General features: G+C 39.9%; 4 protein-coding genes across 5 annotated transcripts; 2 read left to right on the top strand and 2 right to left on the bottom strand.

Moving 5' to 3' along the window:
- Positions 1-23: 23 nt before the first annotated feature.
- LOC6048706 (squamous cell carcinoma antigen recognized by T-cells 3) lies at positions 24-12790 on the top strand. 2 transcript variants are annotated; one of them, XM_001865549.2, is made up of 4 exons: positions 24-175; positions 238-446; positions 511-2772; positions 12388-12790. In XM_001865549.2, the coding sequence occupies exons 1-4, from the start codon at positions 137-139 to the stop codon at positions 12539-12541; spliced, it is 2664 nt and encodes an 887-aa protein (XP_001865584.2). In that variant the 5' UTR covers positions 24-136; the 3' UTR covers positions 12542-12790. The 2 variants fall into 2 exon arrangements, with proteins under 2 accessions (XP_001865584.2, XP_038115680.1); XM_038259752.1 differs by having other exon boundaries at positions 30-181.
- On the bottom strand, positions 12701-14245 carry LOC6048705 (something about silencing protein 10). The gene has a single exon (XM_001865548.2). The coding sequence runs from the start codon at positions 14154-14156 to the stop codon at positions 12792-12794; it is 1365 nt and encodes a 454-aa protein (XP_001865583.2). The 5' UTR covers positions 14157-14245; the 3' UTR covers positions 12701-12791.
- A 363-nt stretch (positions 14246-14608) lies between these two features.
- Positions 14609-20179, top strand: LOC6048704 (asparagine--tRNA ligase, cytoplasmic). The gene is made up of 2 exons (XM_038262602.1): positions 14609-14874; positions 18402-20179. The coding sequence occupies exons 1-2, from the start codon at positions 14856-14858 to the stop codon at positions 20042-20044; spliced, it is 1662 nt and encodes a 553-aa protein (XP_038118530.1). The 5' UTR covers positions 14609-14855; the 3' UTR covers positions 20045-20179.
- Positions 20180-20193: 14 nt separating this feature from the next.
- On the bottom strand, positions 20194-21761 carry LOC6048703 (thiamin pyrophosphokinase 1). Its single transcript, XM_001865546.2, has 4 exons — positions 21507-21761; positions 21120-21255; positions 20899-21062; positions 20194-20840 (listed from the first exon to the last, which is right to left on the bottom strand). Exons 1-4 carry the CDS (start codon positions 21528-21530, stop codon positions 20370-20372), a joined length of 795 nt encoding a protein of 264 aa, XP_001865581.2. The 5' UTR covers positions 21531-21761; the 3' UTR covers positions 20194-20369.
- Positions 21762-23001: the final 1240 nt, after the last annotated feature.

Genomic DNA, 23001 nt, shown 5'->3' with positions numbered 1-23001 from the left:
CGCTTTGACAGCGAGAACTGTCAAACAACGTTGCAGAGCGGTTAAACGATTTGTGCGTCCTCCGCGGAATCAACAAACGGCGCGCGCGAACGCGCGTGAAATTCGGTCAAGTTTTCGTGAAGATCCGGGCCCAAAAATGAGCGATTCCGAGATGAAGGTCGTCGAGGAGGAGAAGGTGAGTGTGGGTGACTTTTGGGGACGGGATTTGGGTTCGGATTTTAACGGTGGTGTTTGCAGGACGAGCCAATGGATGCTCCGGAAGGTGAGCAAACGGAAGCGCAAACCGGTGAAACCGGTTCCTCCGACAGCGACAGCATGGACGAGAGCGATGAGGATGATGACGACGGGGAGGCGCTTCTGATCAAGCAGTACGTGGAGCAGTTGGCCAAAATCGATGAGGACAAGTTCAACTACGACAACTATGTCCAGCTGCTGGAGATTGCACAGTAAGAGTTGGAGTAAAGTTGAGGTTTTTGCGGGTGCTTAATGTGTGTTTTATGCTTTTTTCAGTAAGATGACCGACCTGGACAAGATTCGCCAGAGTGCGGAGATATTCGCCGAGGCGTACCCGCTGTCGCCGGAGATTTGGCTGCGCTGGTTGAAGATTGAGGTGGCCATTGGGAATTCGCCGGACGAGCTGCGCCAGGCGGACCGGTTGTTCCGGCGTGCCCTTGGGGATTACTATTCGGTTGAGGTGGCGCAGGAGTACGCGAACCTGGCGGCGAAGGCGGACGCCGAGTTGGCCGACACGATTTGGGACGCGCTGATTCCGGCGTACGGTCTGCACGTGACCAAGGGTCGAACGATTTTCGAAGCGTACCGCGAGGACCACCTGGCCAAGAACGGGGATGGCCCGGAGCAGTTGAACCGGTTGGCACGGATCTACGAGCAGGAGTTGAAGATTCCGTTGCGGAACATGGAGGACTCCCACATCGAGTACAAACTGCTGTGCGAGAAGCACAAGACCGTGCTCGTAGATTTAAACCCCGAGAAGTTCGAACGTCGTTACCGTCAGGCAAAAGATCTGCTCCAGAAGATGATGCCGTACGAGAATCGGTTGGCCGCGCTTGAGCCGCACTGTCACCAGGAACGAGCCGATTTGTACCGGGAGTACATCCGCGAGTGCCGTTCCCAGCTGGAGGACGACGATCTGCAGGTTCTGTACGAGCGATCCTGCACCGATTGCTGCCTGGATCCGACGGTTTGGACCGACTATCTCAAGTATCTGGACAAGTACCCGCCAGATCCGGACGAGGCGGAAGCGTCTCCGGTGTTTGCCCAGTCGGTGCTGGACGTGGTCAACCGAGCGCTACGAAACTGTCCATGGAGTGCCGAGTTGTACGTGGAGAAGATGCGGATCTGCGAGCGCGAGAAGCGAGGCAAGGCGGACATTCTGAAGATCATGGAAGAAGTGGCGACCGTCGAGTTCCAAGCGCCGGAACCGGCCGTCAAGGTGTGGCTCGAGTACCTGACCTATTTGCGGCGTCACGCCGACTTTGAGAACGAAAAAGAACGCGAGATTTTGCGGTCCAACTTTGAGCTGGCCTGGAACCAGCTCGGAAGAACGTGGGGCGAACTTGCGGATCCCGAGTGCAAGATCCTACAGTTCTGGGGACGACTCGAGTACGGCGCGCTGAAAGATCCACTCAAAGGTCGCGACCTGTGGCAGAGCGTGATGGACAGTTCGGACAACAGCACGCGCGTTGGCCTCTGGATCGAGTACGCCGAATTGGAAGCGACTCGTGGCCTGGACGCCGTCCGCAAACTCTACCGCAAAGCGATCGGTTCCATCGCGCTCAACGACCCGGAAACACTCGCAGCAGCCTGGATGCGATTCGAACGCGTCAACGGATCGCTCGAGCAACTAACCACCTGCCAGGAACTGTGCGTGGCCAAGGTACAAGAGTTCTACAAATCCCTCGGCAACCAAAAGCCACCCAAAGGTCGACGATCAGATCCCAAAAAAGACGCCGACCAAAGCGATTCCCCAAAAAAGAAACCCATCAAGCGAACCCACGACGAACACGAGTTCAAAAAGCCCGCCGTCCCGTCCCTCCCCCGCCAGAAACCCGAACCAACCATCGAAGAAAACACCAAACGCATCCGCCTCGAAGAGGAACCCATCCCCGCAAAACCCGAAATCGACCCAACCAAAGACGTCAAACGCGTCTTCATCAGCAACCTGAGCTTCGACGCGACCGAGGACCAAATCCGCGCCTGCTTCCCCGAACTCAACTTCAAATCCATCGAACTCGTCCAATCCTCCAGCGGCAAAAGCCGCGGCTTCGGCTACGCCGAACTCAACCACGAAGCCGACGTCCAAAAAGCCCTCACCCTGGACCGACGCCCCCTCAACGGCCGTCCCGTCTTCATCTCCTCCCTCGCCCGCGACAAATCCGCCCGCCCCAACAAGTTCAAGTACTCGGAGCGCTTTGAGCCGAACAAACTGTTCGTCAAGGGGCTCCCCTTCGAGGCAACCCCCGACGACATCCGGAAGCTGTTTGAGCCGCACGGCAAGCTGAAGGACGTCCGCGTCGTCTACTACCGCAGCGGAAAGTCGAAGGGGCTGGCGTACGTGGAGTACGAGAGCGAGGCGGCGGCCAAGAGCGCCGTCGTGCACATGGACCAGTACTGTATGGATGGGTTTACCATTTCGGTGGATCTGTCGGCGCCGCCACCGAGGGGAAATCCAACGGCGGCGACGGGTGGCGCACCGGACGCGGACGCTGGCGGGAGCAGTTTGGGCGGAGGCAAGCGGCACGTCGTGAAGGGGTGAGTGATTGCGTTGACGAAATGGTGACACAGAACTAGATGAGGACAACCGTAGCGTATGCGGTAAACTTTGAGCGGTAGGCCTGGCCGCTTTGACGTTTGTGGAGTTTCAATGCGTTTCAAATGCAGAGGAAACAAAACTAACATTATAAAAGGGTCAAATATTCGATATCGTCCGAAAAAAAAACGTATACATATAAAAATGGTTTGTGGTCGTAGAAGGTGTTTTCCACTTTTGGGACAATAACTGTCAATGATGGTTCTGAATTCGAGGTCCAGAAATAGTAAATTGAAATGAAAAAAAAAAATCAATATATGTAAAATGCTTCTACAAACAACACAAAGAAACCCATTTTTTTATTGAAACATTCTGAATCAAGATTTGAATGTCCAAATGGTCAATCGGGAATGATTCCTTCCAGAGCCAATCGAAAAATAGTTTTTTTTTTCAGTGAACATATTTTTTTCTGAATAGTATTCATCAATGCATGCTAATTTGCCGAAGACAGCAAATTGGTAGGCTAAATTCCAAATTGGAGCTCATTCTGACCACGGGAACCCCTCCCTCTAAGCCCTTGAAGTTTGTATGGGAAAAATCGTAAAAATGTATGCAACTGTTTCAGTTTTTTACCTGTGGAAGGCGCAATATTCAATCCTTAGCGATTCTCGGAACTAAGATCTTCATTAAATTTGTAAAAACTTTCCCGAAGACACCACACTTCAAGGATTTTTTGCCAAAAAGATACATACATAGTCTCAACATTTGATTGAAAAAAATGTTTTAAAATGAATTTTACGCTAGCTCAGTTGTTTTGCAATGATTAGTTTTCAAAAAATGTATGATCTTTTAAAATTCAAAGCATTTTTGCATTCACTCAAACATGCTAAAAATGATTCTAAACGCAGGGGAATGCATATAAAAACTGCCGACCTTCGGTGACGCATTTCTACGCAGGCTAGCCGTGCGCGAGGTACCGTAAAATAGGGTAACTTTGACAGCCGGGGTGACTTTGATAGATTTGAGATATTTAGAGAAGTGTTAAAAGTACTTCAAGAAAAAGCTGTCATAAAATTTTCAAAAGTTTTAATGGTTAGTTAACTATAATTAAGAAAATGTTGATCCGCGGATGGCGCGGATATGACGCGGATTTGCTGGCTAATTTTGCTCAGGCGCGGATAGCAATTTTGATAAACAAAATAATTGAGAACGATATAATTTCTTTCCGGGATCGTGGTGTAGGGGCAAGCGTGATTGCCTCTCACCCAGTCGGCCTGGGTTCGATCCCAGAAGGTCCCGGTGGCAAATTTTGAGACGAGATTTGTCTGATCACGCCTTCCGTCGGACAGGGAAGTAAATGTTGGCCCCGGTCTAACCTAGAGGTTAGGTCGTTAGCTCAGTCCAGGTGTAGGAGTCGTCTCCCTGGGTCCTGCCTCGGTGGAGTCGCTGGTAGGCAGTTGGACTCACAATCCAAAGGTCGTCAGTTCGAATCCCGGGGTGGATGGAAGCTTAGGTGTAAAAAGAGGTTTGCAATTGCCTCAACAATCAAGCCTTCGGACATCAAGTTTCGAGTAGGAATCCCGTAATCGGGAACGCCAAGGCAATGCTGTAGAGCGAATAATTTGATTTTGATTTTGGATAATTTCTTTCAAATTACAAAGGAAAATATTATTAGGAATTAAATTAATTCAATCTTTTTCGTTGAGTACAAAACATCAATTTCTAAGAAGTTGTTAATGAAAAAAAATCTTCTAAAAATTATTGATTTTTTTTTTTCTTAATACGAAACTTTGAAATAATCTTCAAGGAGTTATTGAGATTTGTTTAACATAACATTACAACTCATTGCTTTTAAAACATCTGCTTAACAATTCAAATAACAAAATTTTAAAAATTACAGAATTTTAAAAATTTGAAGCCATAAAACTTTTTAGATTTTCTAAGTTTTTTCAATATAAAAATTAAAATTTTTAAATTTTTGGTTTATTGAAAAAAAAAATTCTGTTGCCACTCTGATTTAGGTAGAATTGATGCTACTCCCAATTATCACAACATGACGAAATCCAATTAGCAATCTGCTAAAATCTCCGTCAAAAGCGAAATGTATTGTTAAAATTTAAAAAAAAAGAAATCTGGAATTCAACAATTTGAAATTTCAGAATTTACATATTCAAATAATAAAAAAAATATAATTCATAATTTGTAAACGTAAAAAAGTACGAATTATTAAGTTGAAAAATTACGAAAATATTACATTTGATTTTTTTTAAAGAAAGTTCTTAAGTTATCAAATTATTAAATTATTAAAGTTTTAATTATGAAATTTTTAAATTATTCAATTTTTAAATTATTAAATTATTATATTATGAAATTTTTAATTTATTAAATTATTAAATTATCATTTTTTAGTTTTTGCAATTATTAAATTATTAAATTATGAAATTATTAGTTTTTTTAAATTATTAAATTATTAAATTATTCAATTATTCAATTATTATATTATTATATTATTATATTATTAAATTTAAATTAAATTATAAAGTTACTAGATTATTAAATAAATAAATTTTCTTAATTTTTAAATTATTATATTATTGACGTATTTAATCATTTAATTATTCAATTTTTATATTATTTCATTATTAAAATTTTTAAATTATTAAATTATTTTTTTTAATTAATAAATTATTATATTATTAAATTTTTAAATCATCAAATAGTTAAATAAGTAAATTATCAAATTATTAAATTATTAAATTATTAAATTATTAAATTATTAAATTATTAAATTTTTAAATTATTGAATTATTAAATTATTAAATTATTCAATTATTAAATTATAAAATTATTAAATTATTAAATTATTAAATTATTAAATTATTAAATTGTGAAATTATTAAATTATTAAATTATTAAATTGTTAAATTATAATATTATTAATTTCTTAAATAATTATATTATGAAATTTTTAAGTTATTAAATTATTAAACTATTTAATTTAATTTTTTTTTAATTATTAAATTATTTAATTATTAAATTATTTAATTATTAAATTATTTAATTATTAAATTATTCAATTATTAAATTTTATTTTTTTGCCATTTTCTTAGTTCGGATCTTTATCGGAGGCATATTTTAGTTGAGAGAAATTTAGAGAAGAAAATAATAGAAATTTCGTGTTTCGATTTTCCAGAGTAAAATTTTGGCGAGAATTATAATTATACAGCAATTCCCCACGAAAACAGCATGGAAAAAAACAAAAGTGCTCGGATCGGGCTCAACATTTTTCTGGGGGTTCCCTGGCCGAAATAATTAGACCCGTATTTTTTTGTTTGGCCATTAGGGTGGCCTACGCCGTGTTAGGGTGGTCTGAAAAATGGCCATTTTCGTCGATTTTCGCAAAAACCACTTTTTTTGAAAAATCATAACTTCTCGCCATTTTAACCGATTTCAATTGTCTTATACGCAAATGAAAGGTGATAAGTTGGCCTTTCAAAGAAAAATAGTAAGAAGTTTCAAAAATCTAGCCTAACATATGAAAAGGGCGTATGAAACTTTAAAATGCCGTTTTGACGGTGTCTGGACCAAAGAGCCTATGTCTGAAAATATTTTTATCGGATTCCCCGGACATTTTTACATAACATACGAAAAACTGGGAGGAGTTCATTAACAGGATTCCGAGATATGGTTTTTTGAAAATAAAATCCGTGTTTTTTGAGACGCCGCGCGCAAAAACCGGAAAATGACGAAATTGGCAAAAAATCAACTTTTTTCACAAAAACTGCGATAACTTTAAAATTTTAGCGATGACCTATACATGTCGTAATTAAAAGACGCAACTTTTGGTACCCAGACATGTATAGGTCATCGCTGAAATTTTTAAGTTATCGCAGTTTTTGTGAAAAAAGTTGATTTTTTGCCAATTTCGTCATTTTCCGGTTTTTGCGCGCGGTGCGTCAAAAAACACGGATTTTATTTTCAAAAAATCATATCTCGGAATCCTGTTAATGAACTCCTTCCATTTTTTAGTATGTTATGTAAAAATGTCCGGGGAATCCGATAAAATTATTTCCAGACATAGGCTCTTTGGTCCAGACACCGTCAAAACGGCATTTTAAAGTTGCATACGCCCTTTTCATATGTTAGGCTAGATTTTTGAAACTTCTTATTATTTTTCTTTGAAAGGCCAACTTATCACCTTTCATTTGCGTATAAGACAATTGAAATCGGTTAAAATGGCGAGGAGTTATGATTTTTCGAAAAAAGTGGTTTTTGCAAAAATCGACGAAAATGGCAATTTTTCAGACCACCCTAACACGGCGTAGGTCACCCTACTGGCCAAACAAAAAAATACGGGTCTAATTATTTCGGCCAGGGAACTCCCACAAAAATTTTTAGCCCGATCCGAGCACTTTTGTTTTTTTTCCATGCTGTTTTCGTGGGGAATTGCTGTATAATTATAAGGCCGTTGCAAATATTTTTCAAAGTTTATAATTTCAAGATTATCATTTTTGAAACATGTACTGGGGTAGGCCACACAAGGTCCATGCCCTATATTTGCAAAAAAGTGTTTGTGAAAAAGTGCTTAAAAAAGTAGTTGCGTTGAAAATTCTTATTTTAAATTCCGGGGTAACTAGTTTTTTTTTGTTGTTATAAGATTTAAGGTGCTGAAATTTTATTCTTACGTCAAATTTATCATCGCTAAGGTTGCTAATATAGTTTCTAAGAAAAAAAATTAAGCTTGTATTTAGTTAACTAAGTTTATATGCCTTTTAACAAAATACATATAAAGTTTAGGTAAAATTGTTAAAAAGTCACAATTTTGCCTGAAATTCGTGAAAATTAGTTTTGTTTACAAAATTATCAATTCATATTGCATTGCCTATAAATTTTAAGATTTTTTCGGATTGTATTTCTAAAACACATAATATTTATTATTTATTATTTAGGCCATTGCAAATATTTTTTGAAGTTTAAGTACCTCGACTCTGACCAAAGTCGAGGGAGGGGGGCAAAAAAATAGAAAAAGTTTAAACATTGAATTTACGAGCCATGGTTTCAACATTTGAATGAACAAAGAGTTTAAAAATGCATTTTACACCTGCCCAGTTGTTTTGCAATCATTAGGTCTATTCCCGTACTGCAGAATTCTGCAATTCTGCACAAAAACGGCAGCAAAACCGTTCCCGTACTTTTCTGCAAGCTCTCTCTTCTCTTTCTTGTTGAAAAGTTACTGCAATTTGGTGTGGTGGATGTTGACTACACGCTTACATAAAATCTGCAAGTTGGGTGAAATTAAGCATTTAATTATAAGTTGTAATTATAAATGATTTTTTTATGTTAACGATTTCAGGCTTAGTTCATTTATGTAAATGATATAGCGATTTTTTTCAGTGTTAATATTTTTACCTGATAAAAAAATTGATAACTTAAGCCATAGTATTACAGCACGGCTAGTACCCCAACAAAAATTGTACTATAAAAAATTGTTTTTTAAAACTTTTAAAAGACACATTTCTTTTGAGTTTCATAATTTCAAATAGATATTTGTTTAGGAATAATTTTTGATCTTCAATTGTTTTCGAATATACCTCGAAATATACTAAATATATGTGTTAAATAACAGGTAAATTTAATTGGCAAATAATTATTTAAACCTTTAACGGTGCTACCAATTTGTATTCTTATATGAACTAAAAAAATAAATTAATTTGCCTGAATTAAAATTCTTAAATTCTTAAATTTCTAAATTCTTAAATTCTTAATTTTTTAATTCTTAAATTCTTGAATTCTTAAATTCTTAAATTCTTAAATTCTTAAATTCTTAAAATCTTAAATTCTTAAATTCCTAAATTCTTAGATTTTCAAATTCGTAAATTCTTGAACTTTTAATTTCTATGCCATCTTGAATCATAATAAATACACATTTTTTGAAGTCATATCAAGCAAAACAATGTAAATGGGCCAAAGCCGAAGTGTAAACAAAGAGTCTGTCCCACGCGTTCCTAATGTAAACATCCACTGACGTAAGCAGGACAGACTGTTTGTTTACACTTCGGCTTTGGCCCCTTTACATTGTTTTGCTTGATATTTTAGGTTAGAAACTCAAATTTAGAGGATTAAGAGATTGGAAATTTTGACTGTTCCTATTTTATTTATATTTGAGTTTTAAACATTTTGATTTACAGATTTTTTTAATTTTACTTTTATTTGAAATAATAATTTCTTTAAGTTTCTATCTTATTATTTTTAACTGTAGCTTTTCAATTTGTTGTGTTCTGACCTCATAAATTTAAAAAAAACTTTTGTTATTTTATTTCGATTTTTTTCAACCTTTTTTATTTTGATTTTTTTCAAATAAAGATTTTTTTGAACTTCAATCATTTTGAAATATTTAGTTTTTAATTATTTGATTTTGTAAGTTTTGAATTTGTGATTTATTGTTTTTTTTATTTTTCTGATATAATGATTTGAATTTTTAAATTTCTCAAATATCTGATTTTACTTTTTTTAATGTTTCTTGATGTGGAAATATTAGATTTTTAAATATTTTTAATTATGGATTTCTTAATTACCAGATTGCTTAATTTATGTGTATCAAATTTTTGGAGTTTTCGATCATTTTTTTATTTGTCAATTTTACTGCGTCTCTGTTGTTCTTTCATGTGACATCCAGTCATAATTTATTTATGTTATCCTGAATAATCTTTCAAACATTCTGCTATTAAACATGTATTTATGGTAGCTTCTATATAAAACATTTGTTTGTTTGTCTTTTTTATCTTATTTATTAAACGTACCTGCCACCCTCATTTGTAAAATTGTTTACCTAATGTAAAACTTTTAAGTTGTTTCCAATATATGATTTGTACCTAAGCATAATTGATTTCTAGTTACTTAATAAATAATACATCCTTGATTTTTTAAATAAAACGTTGTGCTGCATAAAACTATAATGTCCCAGTTCTTGAGGTAAACTTCTTTCAATTACTTTTTTTGTCAACTATTTTTTTAAAAATATTTTGAAATGATTAAAAAAATAATACCCAGTTTGAGTAAATCCACTCAACTGTGTACAATTTTGCAGAAAAAGTACTGGAACGCGCTACCCAGGCAAAATTTTTGCCGCTTCTCTCCTTGCAGAACTTCTGCAAAAGAGAGAGATGAAGAGAGCAAGCTGAAAAGTACGGGAACGTGCTGCAAAAAAGTGACTTATGCTGGCTGCAGAATTCTGCAGAAGCTGCAGAAATTCTGCAATTCTGCAAATACGGGAATAGACCTATTAGTTTCCAAAACACCTAAGTATTGACGAAAAAAAAATTTTTTTTCCAAAAAAAAGTTTTTGCGGTGTTGTACATTGGAATTTCATAAAAAATCAAAATACTTTTAATCCAGCCCAAACATGTTAAATATGATTATAAATGCAGAAAAATGCATTTTAGATTGTTTTAAATAGATTTGACTTCTTTTTCCATAAAAATTTTGAAGATATTTGAAAAAAAAATTTTTTTGCCCCCTGATTTTTCGGACCAATTTTGAAGGAGGGGGGGGGGCGACATAAACTTTGAAAAATATTTGCAACGGCGTTAACAGTTGGAAAATATTTCAAAAATAAATTGAAATCCTATGAATGTCACCCCGGTTTGGGACCATCCATAAACCACGTGGCACTTTAGGGGGAGGGGGTATGGCGATTGTCCACGATCCATACAAAAAGATTTTTTTATATGGACAATTGTCCACGAGGGGGTTGAGATTTCCAAAAAAGTGTCCACGTGGTTTGTGGATGGTCCCTTTACGGTACCTCAGATTTGTGAAACACGTTTGCATCAATGGAGCATTTTCATTCGAGCAGTTTTTTCTTTTTATACAATGTATTTCTCATGGGCATAGCGAGATGGCGTCGCTATTTTTAGACCACGTTTTCCACCTTTTCTCCATCGAAACCGACTACTTTACCGACTTCATGTTGCTGGGCGAGATATGACGCCGTCTATTTTTAGACGATGACTCAGCACTTTTCCACTCTTGCACTTAAAAAAACACTGATTCCAATCATAGCTCATCGAGCTGCGATGGCATAGTGGTTAGCAGTTTTGTTTACTAATCCAAAGGACAGGGTATCGAATCCCGGATCGAGCTACTTTGATTTTCGTTCATGTTCAGAGTTTCAAGAGAATTTATATTTCCTTAACTTTCTCGCTGGAAGCAGATGGGAATCGAACCCCAAGTCCATTCGCTTACAAAGCGAACACCGTAACCAGTCAGCCACGGCCGCTCCTCTAATTTAACGCATAAACCAAGTGGAACTTTATAAACACTGATTTTAGGAATTTAAATGGGTTATCAATATAGAGGGGTTTTTTTTAATGCAGTGTTTCTCAACCGGTGAGGAATTCCCTCCAGGGGAGGAATTTAGTCATTCTAGGGGGAATGTGGATGCAATAGAAATCCAATACCTTTAAACGCGTTTGGAAAAATATTCCATGTCTGACACTTCCTTTAAAAGTATCGAGTTGGGAAGGATTTATCAACACTAAAAATGTTTTTTGAGGATATTTTATGCTTCTATACAAAAGTAATTTTGATGTAAAATAGAATAGGTTTGCAATTTTTTTTCGATTTTTGATTGTAACTATAACTAATAAACAATATAATAATAACTAATCTTGATTTATTAAAGTTTTCCATAAATTTACAGTCAAGTGTAAAGTTTAAAGAGATTATTTATGCTCACTTCTATTAATTAACAGTTCTTTGAAAAAATAATGATATTTTTTTGGTCATCCTTACCTTTTAATTTTTTTTATTTTTTCACCGTATTGCATTGATTCAATAACGAGACCCTTGGATTCATTCAAGGATCGGTTGTTTTCAAATTGTTTAATTTTGAAGATTTCTACTATCAAACTTCAACAGTTAGATTTTTATACTTATTTTAAAATGAGATCTTAACTAACAATCCGGATTAATTTCAGTAAAATTCAGTTGAATTTAGCATTGAATTTTTGTGAACAAAATAAAAAAATGTTTTAAATAAAATTATTCTCAAATTATATTTTTATAATTCTTCACACTATTTCAGCATAATTAAGCTATATATAAAAAAAAATGTTCAGTTTATTTCACAAACTGAAAATTTATGTTATATTTTTATTTTTAATGATAATTTCAATCTTATTTTAAATATTGAGTCTAAGATTATGATATTTGATTTTTTTTTTTTTTTTCAAAATTTAAGGGGGGGAGGGAATGAAGGTCCTGAACATCATTCAAGGGGGGAATGGAACGAAAAAGGTTGAGAACCACTGATTTAGTGGATCTGTAAGCTATTGCTTTTTATGCATGTTAAAAAAATAAATACACAAATTCAAACATTAAAAAAATTTAACTTACTATTTATTTTTTAACACAAATACGAGTTCCTTCAGTGATTTAGTTTAAGGGTAGTTGGGCAAGGAAAAAAATAATGTTTTCGGTGAAAAATCTTTTATTTTTAAAGAAATTGTAAGATTGTGTTTAAATAAGCTAAATATAAAATAATCAGACAATCATAAAAGTAGTTATGATTCTAGTAGCCACCCTAAAATTCCACTAACGCGTTTCTCTCCTTCCAGGGACGTCAAACAAAAGCTGTCCACGCTGATTCCGACGGCGCTGCTGCGAAAGACGACCGTTTCCACCCCGGCCGGCCAGGTCCCGACCGGAAGTGCCACCCCCAGCGCCAAACCAAAGTCCAACGAGGATTTTCGTAAAATGTTGTTGAAGTGAATTTATTCCACCATTATTATAATTATTATTATATTTTCATTGTTCTTCTCATATATATGTTCCTAACATTGTGCTTGTGTGTGTTACACCTACCGCCTTTTTCCCCCGCCGGAAGATTTTCTTTTCTGTTCTACACAAAGAAACAAAAACAAACAAAACTATAACCAGACGTTGATTTAGAGCTACCGCAGAATATAATGTTGTATTCTTCAGATAAAATTGTAACAAATAAAGAGTAGAGTACACGCGCCTATTTGAGCTTGACACTGCGCTTGACGAACGCCTTGATTCCGCCCGCCTCGCCGGCGTACCGCGTCGTCTCCGTCTTGACCGGCCGGATGGCGCCCTTGCGTCGCACCAGCGCCTTCTGGAACTTGCGCCGGTTCTTGACGCGGATGTTGCGCTGCTCCTTGCGCTTGTGCGCCGTGAGGCCCTTGTTCTTGGCCATCTGGTACGTGATCTTGCGCTTGCCGTCCTTGTCCAGCACCGCTTCCGCTTCCTCTTCCTCTTCCTGCTGTTCCTCTTCGGAGTCGCTGCCCAAGCGGAGCTTTTTCGTGGTGGGCTGCTCGTCGTCGTCGTCTTCCTCGTCTGATTCCTCTGACTGGTCTTCGTCTTCCGGTTCCTCGGAGGCTTCCAGGTTGCGCAGCATGGCCAGCTTCTTTTTCGCCTTTTTGGGTTTGTCCGCCGAAGGTTGGTCATCGAAGATGAGTTCCTCTCCGGACTCTATGTGCTTTAGGATTTGTTCAACTTGTGATTGGATGGACGTTTCGTACTTTTGGTCAAGCTCAAGCAGCAGCTGCTTCATCTGGACCATCCGTTTTACGACTGGATGATTTTTCACCTTGATCTTTTTCGACTTCAGCAGCAAATAGAAGCTGATGTTGTTGCAATAGCTCAAGGCAAGATCGTACCGAGTCTTTAAAAAGCAAACAAAAGGATGATCCTGCACTCCGTGCTCTTTCAAATACTTCAGAACCGGTTCCATCGTGTCCTGGCATTCAACCAGATTCTTTTCAAAATCCTCAACCAATCCATCAAACTCCGGCGCCTCCTTCCTAAAAAGTTCCCTCTTCTGCCGCTCGCTCAAATCGGACAAATCCGTCTTCAGCTTAATCTCCCCCTTGTCCTTCTTCTTCTTGCCCTCCCTCCCGGCTTCCGGTTCCGCCACAAACACATCCAACGAAAAGTCCGCCTCGTTCAGCTCCTTCGCCAGCCGCTGCTGAATCTCCTTCGCTTCGATCTCCTCCAGCTGGGCGCGCTCCTCCTCCTGCGCCGTCAAGCTGTCGTAATCCTGGTCCACGTAGTCCGCCCCGTAGAACCCGCGCGCCTTCGAACCCCACGCCTTCCGGTTCGGCAGATCGTCATCGTCCTCCTTGTCCTCGATGTCACTGTCGTGCTCGAACTTTTGCACCTCATCATCATCATCGTCGTCGTCGAAATCGTCCTCTTCATCGTCGAATCCGAGCACCTCTTCCTCGTCGTCTTTAGCGGCCTTCCGGCCGCGACGATCCCGGATGTCCTTCAGCAGGCGCTGTTCCCGCTCGTCGTACTCACCCTCCGACTCGGACGGTTCGTAGTGGTCACCAACGTCGTAGATGCCGATCTTGTCCGGCATTTCGGCGTACTTTTTGCTTGAAATTTGGTGATGGGAATCCGGAACGCGCACGTGTTTTGGTTTGGTTTGTTTATCAACTGCCTGCGAGTTTGACAGATTCCGATGTATTTTTCTTTTGATCAAAGTGTAACGCATTGTAACGCTAGTATTTTAACCTGATAAAGACGTTACGATTTCTCCAAAATAGTCAATAATTTTTTTTAATTTTTGAAACATCGCACCATAATCTTAAACATTATTAAATAATAATAATATTAAATAATAATCGAAATTTTCTTAAAATTAATAAAAAAATGTAGTGTTGCTTTCCAAAAAGCATCGCAAAACAAAGCGTAACGCCTCCGCTTACAAAATTAGTTTCGTTGCAGACTTTCCTTTAGTTTATCGTACAGACGTCCCGCTAAACACACCTGGCAGCCGTGGCACAATATTTGACGTTTCGTTTTCGCCAACCCAACACAGCAGCAGGCGTTTCTCTCCCTCCTTCTGGTGCGGTTGGTCCCAAGAACAGTCCGGCATTGCGACAGACGAGTCTTTTTTCCGAGAATCTACGTGATAAGCTCGGGCCCAGAACCGATAAATTGTAATCTTTGAAAAACTTAAACGACATACAAAGGAGGCGATTCGTCGGGGGAACAAAACACAGTAATCGATTTACCACCGGATTCAGTGCAAGCGAAAGTCGGCAAGGAAAACACGATGGAGGACCTAACCATAAGTAAGTGTATCAGCAGCAGCTCTAAAAATATGTTCACAATGTGCCTGCTTGGATCAATCTTTTATCGCGTTGTGATTCAATCTTTAGAATACCAATATGTTTGCATGTGATTCATCACAGAAGCTTGCAAAACTGTTTGTCTAATGGTGAAAGGAAGATTGCGCATTGCATCAGCCTACCTGGATGCCACCGATGCAGTGCTAGTTTGACCCTGCAATGACTGTTGTTGCCTTTTGCCATCCTCACCTCACTGAGGAAAAGCTATAAAATCACTCGACCTCCTAGACCCAGGGTGGCTACACAAGTCGGGAAGTCAGGAAAATCGGGAATAAGCAAGGAAATAAGTCTAAAATTCGCCAAAATTTGCAAAAAAAAAAACGGGAAATAGCAAGGGGCTGGAAACTCTAATATTACTTAGGAATACTAAGTATACTAACGATATTCCAGTCTACTTGATAGTATACTAACCGAAAAGCAATAAACTGTCAGTATACTAAGATACTCTCAGTATATTGGTAAGTATACTGGCGACTGCCCCCTTCACAATTGGTCCGAAAAATCAGGGGGCAAAAAAAATATTTTTACAATAAACTTCAAAATTTCAATGAAAATTCATGTGCAACCAACTGAAATCAAATTAAAATACATTCTCCTGCGTTTAAAATCATTTTTAGCATGTTTGGGTTCATTAAAAAATTATAAGATTTTTTGAAAATTTGCGATGCAAAATCTTTTTTTTCGATACAATTTATGTTTTTGTCCGATCTTAGATTTTTTGAAAACTAATGATTGCAAAACAACTGAACTAGTGTAAAATGCATTTTAAAACACTTTTTTCATTTAAATGTGAAGACTATGGCTTGTTATTTAAATTTTTATATTTTTTATTTTTGCCCTCGGAAAAAACCGGAAAGTTTCTAGTTTTACAAGTTTTAGACGTTATTGAAACAGAAATTAAAAAAACGCCAGTTTAAAGGCATTTTCAGAAGAACAGTTTGATAAGTAAATTTGGATTTATTTACTTAACCTCAAATTTTCATTAAATTGATTAAAAGCTAAAATATTAAATTGTTATTTTTTTAATGATCATTAAAAGAAAGATGGCCTTAATCCCACCCCGTCACGGAATTTTCTGGCAGACTTGGATCTGCTAGAATCCTGCTAGAATGATTCTAGCAGACCTGCTAGATTTCTGTTAGAATTTTGCTAGAATATTCTAACAGAATAATATTTGTAAGAATGCTGCTAGAATTTTGTAAGAAAATTCTGATAGAACTAAATCTGTCGAAAATGACGTCATTTCCGCCTAACCGTTTTGTGGCGAAGTTAAAATCGACAACTTGTCAATTTGTTCTTTTAATTTCGTTTGTTGGAGAAGGAAGAGGTCTTTTTTCTGCACCTCAAAATTTCGGTAAGTCAATGATAGCAAAAAAATGGACCAACCAAAATAATTTACCTTTTGCTTTTTTCAACAGAAAATAAACATGCTAAAGCAGGGAAATCATCAGAAACTGCTCAGCGCCACGGTGTTAGGGAGAGCACATCACGGGAGCTGCTGTCGCAACTCCGTACATCCAAGTATACGGAACCTAGATAAATTGGACGCAGAATCTACGTCAACTCGTTTTTCCCGGGCAGTCGCCGAATTTCAGTTGCTGAGCATCAATGAAACTCGACATGAGAAACCTCATGGGGAGACGGAGCAGATCAAACAGTGATTAGTGTTAGTGGTGCACAAATAATGTGATTATGTGAAAAAAAGTGTTGTGAAATATAAACAGTTTTTACCACTGGTTTTATTTAATTTAAAAATATTTGAACTAATCAACTAATCTTAGACATCACCTTCTAACAAAATTCTAGCAGGATTCTCACAGAAATCCATGCCATTTAATTACAGCAAAATTCTTACAGAATTCTAGCAGGAGACCTGTCAGAATAGTTCTAGAAAAATTCTAGCAGGATTCTTACAGAACCGGTTGATTTCGCCGGCTCGTGCTAGAACCGGTTATTGCATTTGAGCTAGAATTCTTTGAGAATTCTCGCAAAGTTCTGGCAGAATGATGACACAGTTCTAGTAAGAATATTTTCGCTCTGCTAGAATTCTGTAAGAATCCTGTGAGAACGCCGTGACTGGGCAGTCACGGCGTTCTCGCAGGATTCTTACAGAATTCTAGCAGAGCAAAATTATTCTTACTAGAACGCTGCCATCATCTTGCCAGATTTTTGCAAGAATTCTCGAATTCTAGCTCAAATGCAATAACCGGTTCTAGCAGAATCCGGTGATAGCAACTGGTTTTGTTAGAACCCTGCTAGAATCCTGCTAGAACTGTTCTGACAGGCCATTCTGCTAGAATTCTGTAAGAATTTTGCTAGAATGAGACGGCAAAATTTTCTGCTAGAATCCTGCTAGAATTTTGTCGGAATTTTATTGTTTTTATTTTATTAGGCAAAATAAAATTTCATTTCGAACATAATTTATTTCTCAGCTTAACACAAGTCATTTTCTGCTTCAATGCCGGTCGCATCACTTTTCAATACACCAGGCGTCTGTTGATCCTTCGGAAGCACACTTACACACGCGTAGTCCGGGTTGGAAATCTTTGAAGACGATGTAGCGGCCGAGTAGAGAATCCAGACTCTAGATCCGAGGTCTGAATGTCGCCAGATCCAGATGCAGATCTATGCCTGCAAAGAGCGGAAAAATAGGTTAAGTTTTTGGTTAAGTTTCATAAATGCCTAAATCTGTTTGCAAAGTGCCGGAATTGTGGGAGTGATGGCTTACCTGCGATGGTGTGTTTCAATCTGCCAGCTAAGTATTGATTTCCGAAAGGATCTCCGGATTGTTCACGGAACTCAAATTACCTAGGTGTCCGCCAGTGTTTTTTTTCACGAAAAAAACGTCCATCTTGTTCAAATGGTCGAAACAGAACAGATTTGAACCGGTAAAATGTCAGCCAATCAGTGAGCAGTATTTTCTATAAGAAAATTCTTGCAAAATTCTTACTGAATTCTGACAAGGCTGCTAGAATCATTCTAGCAGGATTCTTACAAAACCAATTCTGTAAGAAAATCTCGTATCTGGGAGGGCACTCACGACTGCGCCGAGTTTGTTTATATCACGGTTTTGTGATTTGGTGAAAGGAGATGAAAACATCGTGTTAGCGTGGCCGATTTTTGCGTCATGAGCCTTGATATTTTCAGCACTGCTTCGGATAATCGATACTTCGGATAATCGAGTCTGACCTGGACAAATTTTTATACAAAATTAAAATGAAATGAACAAAGTGTTAAATGTTAGGGAGTTGTTTGAGGCCCAAATGGCACAAACAAAATTCTGGTTTGATTTGATAATTTTTTTTTTATATCTAATGACAAGGCAGTTTTCTTCCTATTTTGATTAGGATAGAATTTGTATTGCGATACGTTCAAAAAAATTGTAACACAACACACGACGACGATTCAACGAATGAAACACAGTAAAAACTGTTGTTCAATTTATGTAATAATTTTCAATTTCCTTACAGATGAGCTGTACACGTCGGACAAGCGCGGCGACGACGCAACCGGCACCGGAACGTCGGACAAGCCCTTCAAGACGATCCTGGCGGCGATGAAGCACGCCGGCAAGGAACCCTTCCCGACGATCTACGTGGACGCAAAGGACGAAAAGTCCGAATCGCCGTACGAGGTGGCGGCCAAGTCGCAGCTCAAGAAGATCCAGAAGCTGTGGGCGCGGGACAACTCGAAGAACGCGGACAAGGCCAAGCGTGAGGAGGAGGACGCCAAGAAGCGCGAGCAAAATCTGGAGGAAGCCCGGAAGGTGGTGATCGAGGAGGATCCGTCGTGGGCACCGGCCAAGGCGGTGAAGATTTCAAAGGGCGGTGAGAACCGTGGCATTCGAGTGAAGATTTACGGCTGGGTGCACCGGCTGCGTCGCCAAGGGAAGGGGCTGATGTTTGTGACGCTGCGTGACGGAACGGGCTTCTTGCAGTGCGTGTTGACCGACGCTCGGTGTCAGACGTACAACGCCGTGGTGTTGTCTACCGAGTCTTCGGTGAGGTTGTTTGGTACGCTGAAGGAAGTGCCGGAGGGTAAGACCGCTCCGGGGGGACATGAGCTGCACGTGGACTATTGGGAGCTGATTGGGTTGGCCCCGGCAGGTGGCGCGGATACGTTGCTCAACGAGGACGCCAACCCGGATGTGCAACTGGACAACCGTCACATCATGATTCGTGGCGAAAACACGTCCAAGGTGCTCAAGATGAGGGATGTCATCATGCAGGCGTTCCGTGCCCATTACCAGGATCGTGGTTACACCGAGGTGACTCCGCCGACGTTGGTCCAGACGCAGGTCGAGGGCGGTTCGACGCTGTTTAAGCTAAACTACTTTGGTGAAGAGGCTTTCCTGACGCAGAGCTCGCAGCTGTATCTGGAGACGTGCATTCCGGCGTTGGGCGATGTGTTCTGCATTGCTCAGAGCTACCGTGCCGAGCAGAGCCGCACGCGTCGTCACTTGGCCGAATACAGCCACGTTGAGGCGGAATGTCCGTTCATTTCGTTTGACGACTTGCTCGATCGCCTGGAGGATCTGGTTGTGGATACGGTTGATCGTGTCCTCAAGTCGCCGCACGGTCACCTGGTGCAGGAGCTCAACCCGGGCTTCGTTCCGCCGAAGAGACCGTTCCGTCGTATGAACTACTCGGAAGCGATCGTCTGGCTGAAGGAAAACAACGTCACCAAGGAGGACGGCACGTTCTACGAGTTTGGCGAGGACATCCCGGAGGGTCCGGAACGAAAAATGACCGACACCATCAACGAGCCGATTATGCTGTGCCGCTTCCCGGCCGAAATCAAGTCCTTCTACATGGCCAAGTGCCCCGAAGATCTCCGTTTGACGGAGAGCGTGGACGTCCTGTTGCCGAACGTGGGTGAGATCGTGGGCGGATCGATGAGGTCCTGGGACAACGAGGAACTGCTCGCGGGGTACAAGCGCGAAGGAATCGACCCCAAGCCGTACTACTGGTACACGGACCAGCGCGTCTACGGAACTCAACCCCACGGTGGGTACGGCCTTGGGCTGGAACGTTTCATGTGCTGGCTGCTGAACCGCTACCACATTCGGGAGGTTTGCCTGTACCCGAGATTCCTGGAGAGATGCCGACCTTAGAGGGGGCAAGACGCAAAAGCATTTATGGAGTTCCGCGGTAAGCTTGTCACAATTTGTTTCTTTCCACTATTACAGCAATGCATTTCATTGGTTCAATGAATATAAGAATTTAGCTTGCAAGGCTAAGCAAAGAAACAAATTTAACTTTTTTTCATATCACATTCCTAAAAAAATAGAATTTTATTCTCAAAGAACCATGTTTCAAACATAAAGACTATCGTAGCAGTACAGAGACCAACAATCCGTTCCCATGTGCAGTGTGTGTGTGTAAAGGCAAAAAATACTATCCACGACGCTCGTCGACGTCGTCGTCCGCAGGCTCGTGTCACATGTCCTTCGGCGTCGTGCCCATCGACCACAGCACGGCACCGTCCGTCCGGACCTGCACGTCCTGGCCGGAGTACGTGTTGGAGGTGCTCACCAGGCTGCCAAACTCCATCACCCGGTTGTCCAGGTTCCACCGGAGGCCGCTGGTGCTGCAGGTGGCCCGAGCGCCGATCGGAACCATAGCGCACCAGATGTGCTCGTTGACGAGCCGGGACGGAACTTTGATTGCGTGGTTTCCGGGCGTTAGAAGCCAGCTGAGGGAGTTGCTTGAACGCAGGAAAACGGAAGCGTTTGGAAGAATGGTTCGGGCCAGGAAGAGCGTGTTGATGTTTGCCATGATCTGGTCCAGCCGGCCGGAACTTTCGCACAGGGCGAGCACGCGGTCGATTTCGGTACCGTAACCGGTGCTGTGCAGTGCCTTAAGGGATTTGGTGAAGTCGGTTGCGTTCTGGTCGGGCGTTTTTATGATCTGGGATGAAAAAGTTACTAAGAAATTTTGAACAATTTGAACTAGAAGAAATTTTTACCCTGCAATTCAATCGAGTCACGTAGGACAATGATTCATCCGTGCAGGAGTCAAAGTCTCCCGTGACCAGTTCCGGAGGCTTCAAATCATGCTCGGCACCGGGATGTTCCTTGACAAAGTCAACCCATCGGTTCGTTCCGCCGTCAACGGTTATTCGTACCTTCGCTAGAAGCAAATTTGTTGAATAATCTTGAAACTTCGTTTGAAAATGCCAAACCTTACCACTGTTCCAAATCGACCGGAAGTACTCCTTGTGCAGCAGGATTGGGCGGTTCAGCAGCACCACGGCCAACCCGTTGCCACAGTCATCGCTGGCATCAATCAGCTCCCCCGGGGACCATGTGACCACGTTTGACAGCTGAAAGCAACAATTTCGATAGAAAATCAATCTTACGAGCCTACTCATTTTCGCAAAAAGAGGTTGCAACTTGAAGGGCTACTTTGTTTACTCTTTTCGAACCAACATCGATATCAGATAACGACACCGATTATGACGTCTACCGCACAGCTTACTACGGGCGTCCTTGAAAACGCGTGCGAATTGTGACCCGCCCCCCGTCAAGTGTGTGACAGTGTGCGAGGTGCCAATTTGTTGTTGTTATCACTTACGTCATCATCGTCACTGAACAGCATCCTTAGGCGATATCGGATTGAAACTTTCGCTCACGTGTTTGGAAAATTTGCCAATGTGGGAGCGATCAATTTAAAATACTTTTCGTTTAATTTCACTGTCAATAATTTTAGGCTTTTCAAGTGGTAAAATAAAATGCTTGTGCAAAACGTGAGAGAGCTAGCACACGACTGAGACCTAAACACACGTGTACCGTTGGGCCGCCGCCTGCTGCGGTAGAATTGAATGAAAGTGTGCGGGTAAAAACAGAAAACGCCGATGACAGTACAGTAGTGGGAGCGAGAGTAATGGCCTATCTACAATCACTTAACTTAGAAAATTTCACTTAGCTTAGGAGTTTGAATCAATGGAAATGAATCTGATCTTCTACAATGAAAAGGAATAAAATTAGAAACTTGACGTATGGTTTGGAAAATTTCAAAATCTACGGTAAGTTGACGTTTCCATATCAAAGGTAAACAAACAACTGCATAGCAACGTATATCAGCCCAGCAAATTTTCTAAGTTGATTGTGGATGACGGCCGTAAGTTGTGTACTTTTTCTAAGTTTTACTTTACTTAACTATTCTAAGCTAAGTGATTGTAGATAGGCCATAACGGAACCGAGAGAGAACTCGAAACTGTGATGGGAAATGCTTGGGGTGGTCCTCAAAATTGTGCCATTGGGAAGATGGACAAACTTGAAATTTTATATTTTATAATTCTGTAGTTTTTGAAAAGGTCGAATAAACCAAATTTTCAATTTTTGCTTTTTGGGGGTATTTTTATACCCCAGCTCAAGGCGGTTCGGGATATGTTCGATAATAAGTTCTGGAGTTTTTTTTTTGAAGAGGTCCAATGAACCAAATTTCCATTTTTTTGTGTTTTTGAAACCGCCTTGAGCCAGGGGTATTAAAAAACACCCAAAAAGCAAAAACTGAAAATTTGGTTTATTGGACCTTTTAAAAAAAAAACTCCAGAGTTATCCAATAATGCTTAAGTACTCAAAATTTTTAAAAATGTTGAGATATTCATTTGACGGGATTTTAAAAAACCTATCAAAGTCACCCCGGGCTATCAAAGTCACCCCAGTTTACGGTCCATAAACTACGTAGACATTTTTTTGGAAATCTCACCCCCCCCTCCCTTATCATGGACAATTTCCATACAAAAGAACTCTTTTTTGTGTAGAGCGAGGACAACCGCCAACCTCCCTCTCCCCCCTAAAGAGTCCACGTAGTTTATGGATGGCCTTTTTTAAACTTTAGATTTAAAAAAATCAAGATTTACCGAAAAACTATAGACTCTCCCGGTCACGACGTTCTAGCAGGATTCTAGCAGAAATGTTCTACCCTCGGTTCTACCATTCTAGCAGGATTCTGGCAGAACCTTTCGTGACTGTGCTAAAATAAAAATAAAACTTAGATCAAAAATTCAAAAATTTTAAATTTTATTTTATTTTTTTCTAGAAAACTGAAAATAAATAAAAATAAA

This window comes from Culex quinquefasciatus, chromosome 3 (assembly GCF_015732765.1).
Source record: "Culex quinquefasciatus strain JHB chromosome 3, VPISU_Cqui_1.0_pri_paternal, whole genome shotgun sequence".
Classification (NCBI taxonomy): Eukaryota; Metazoa; Arthropoda; class Insecta; order Diptera; family Culicidae; genus Culex; species Culex quinquefasciatus.
This window is presented reverse-complemented; position numbering and strand designations above follow the sequence as displayed.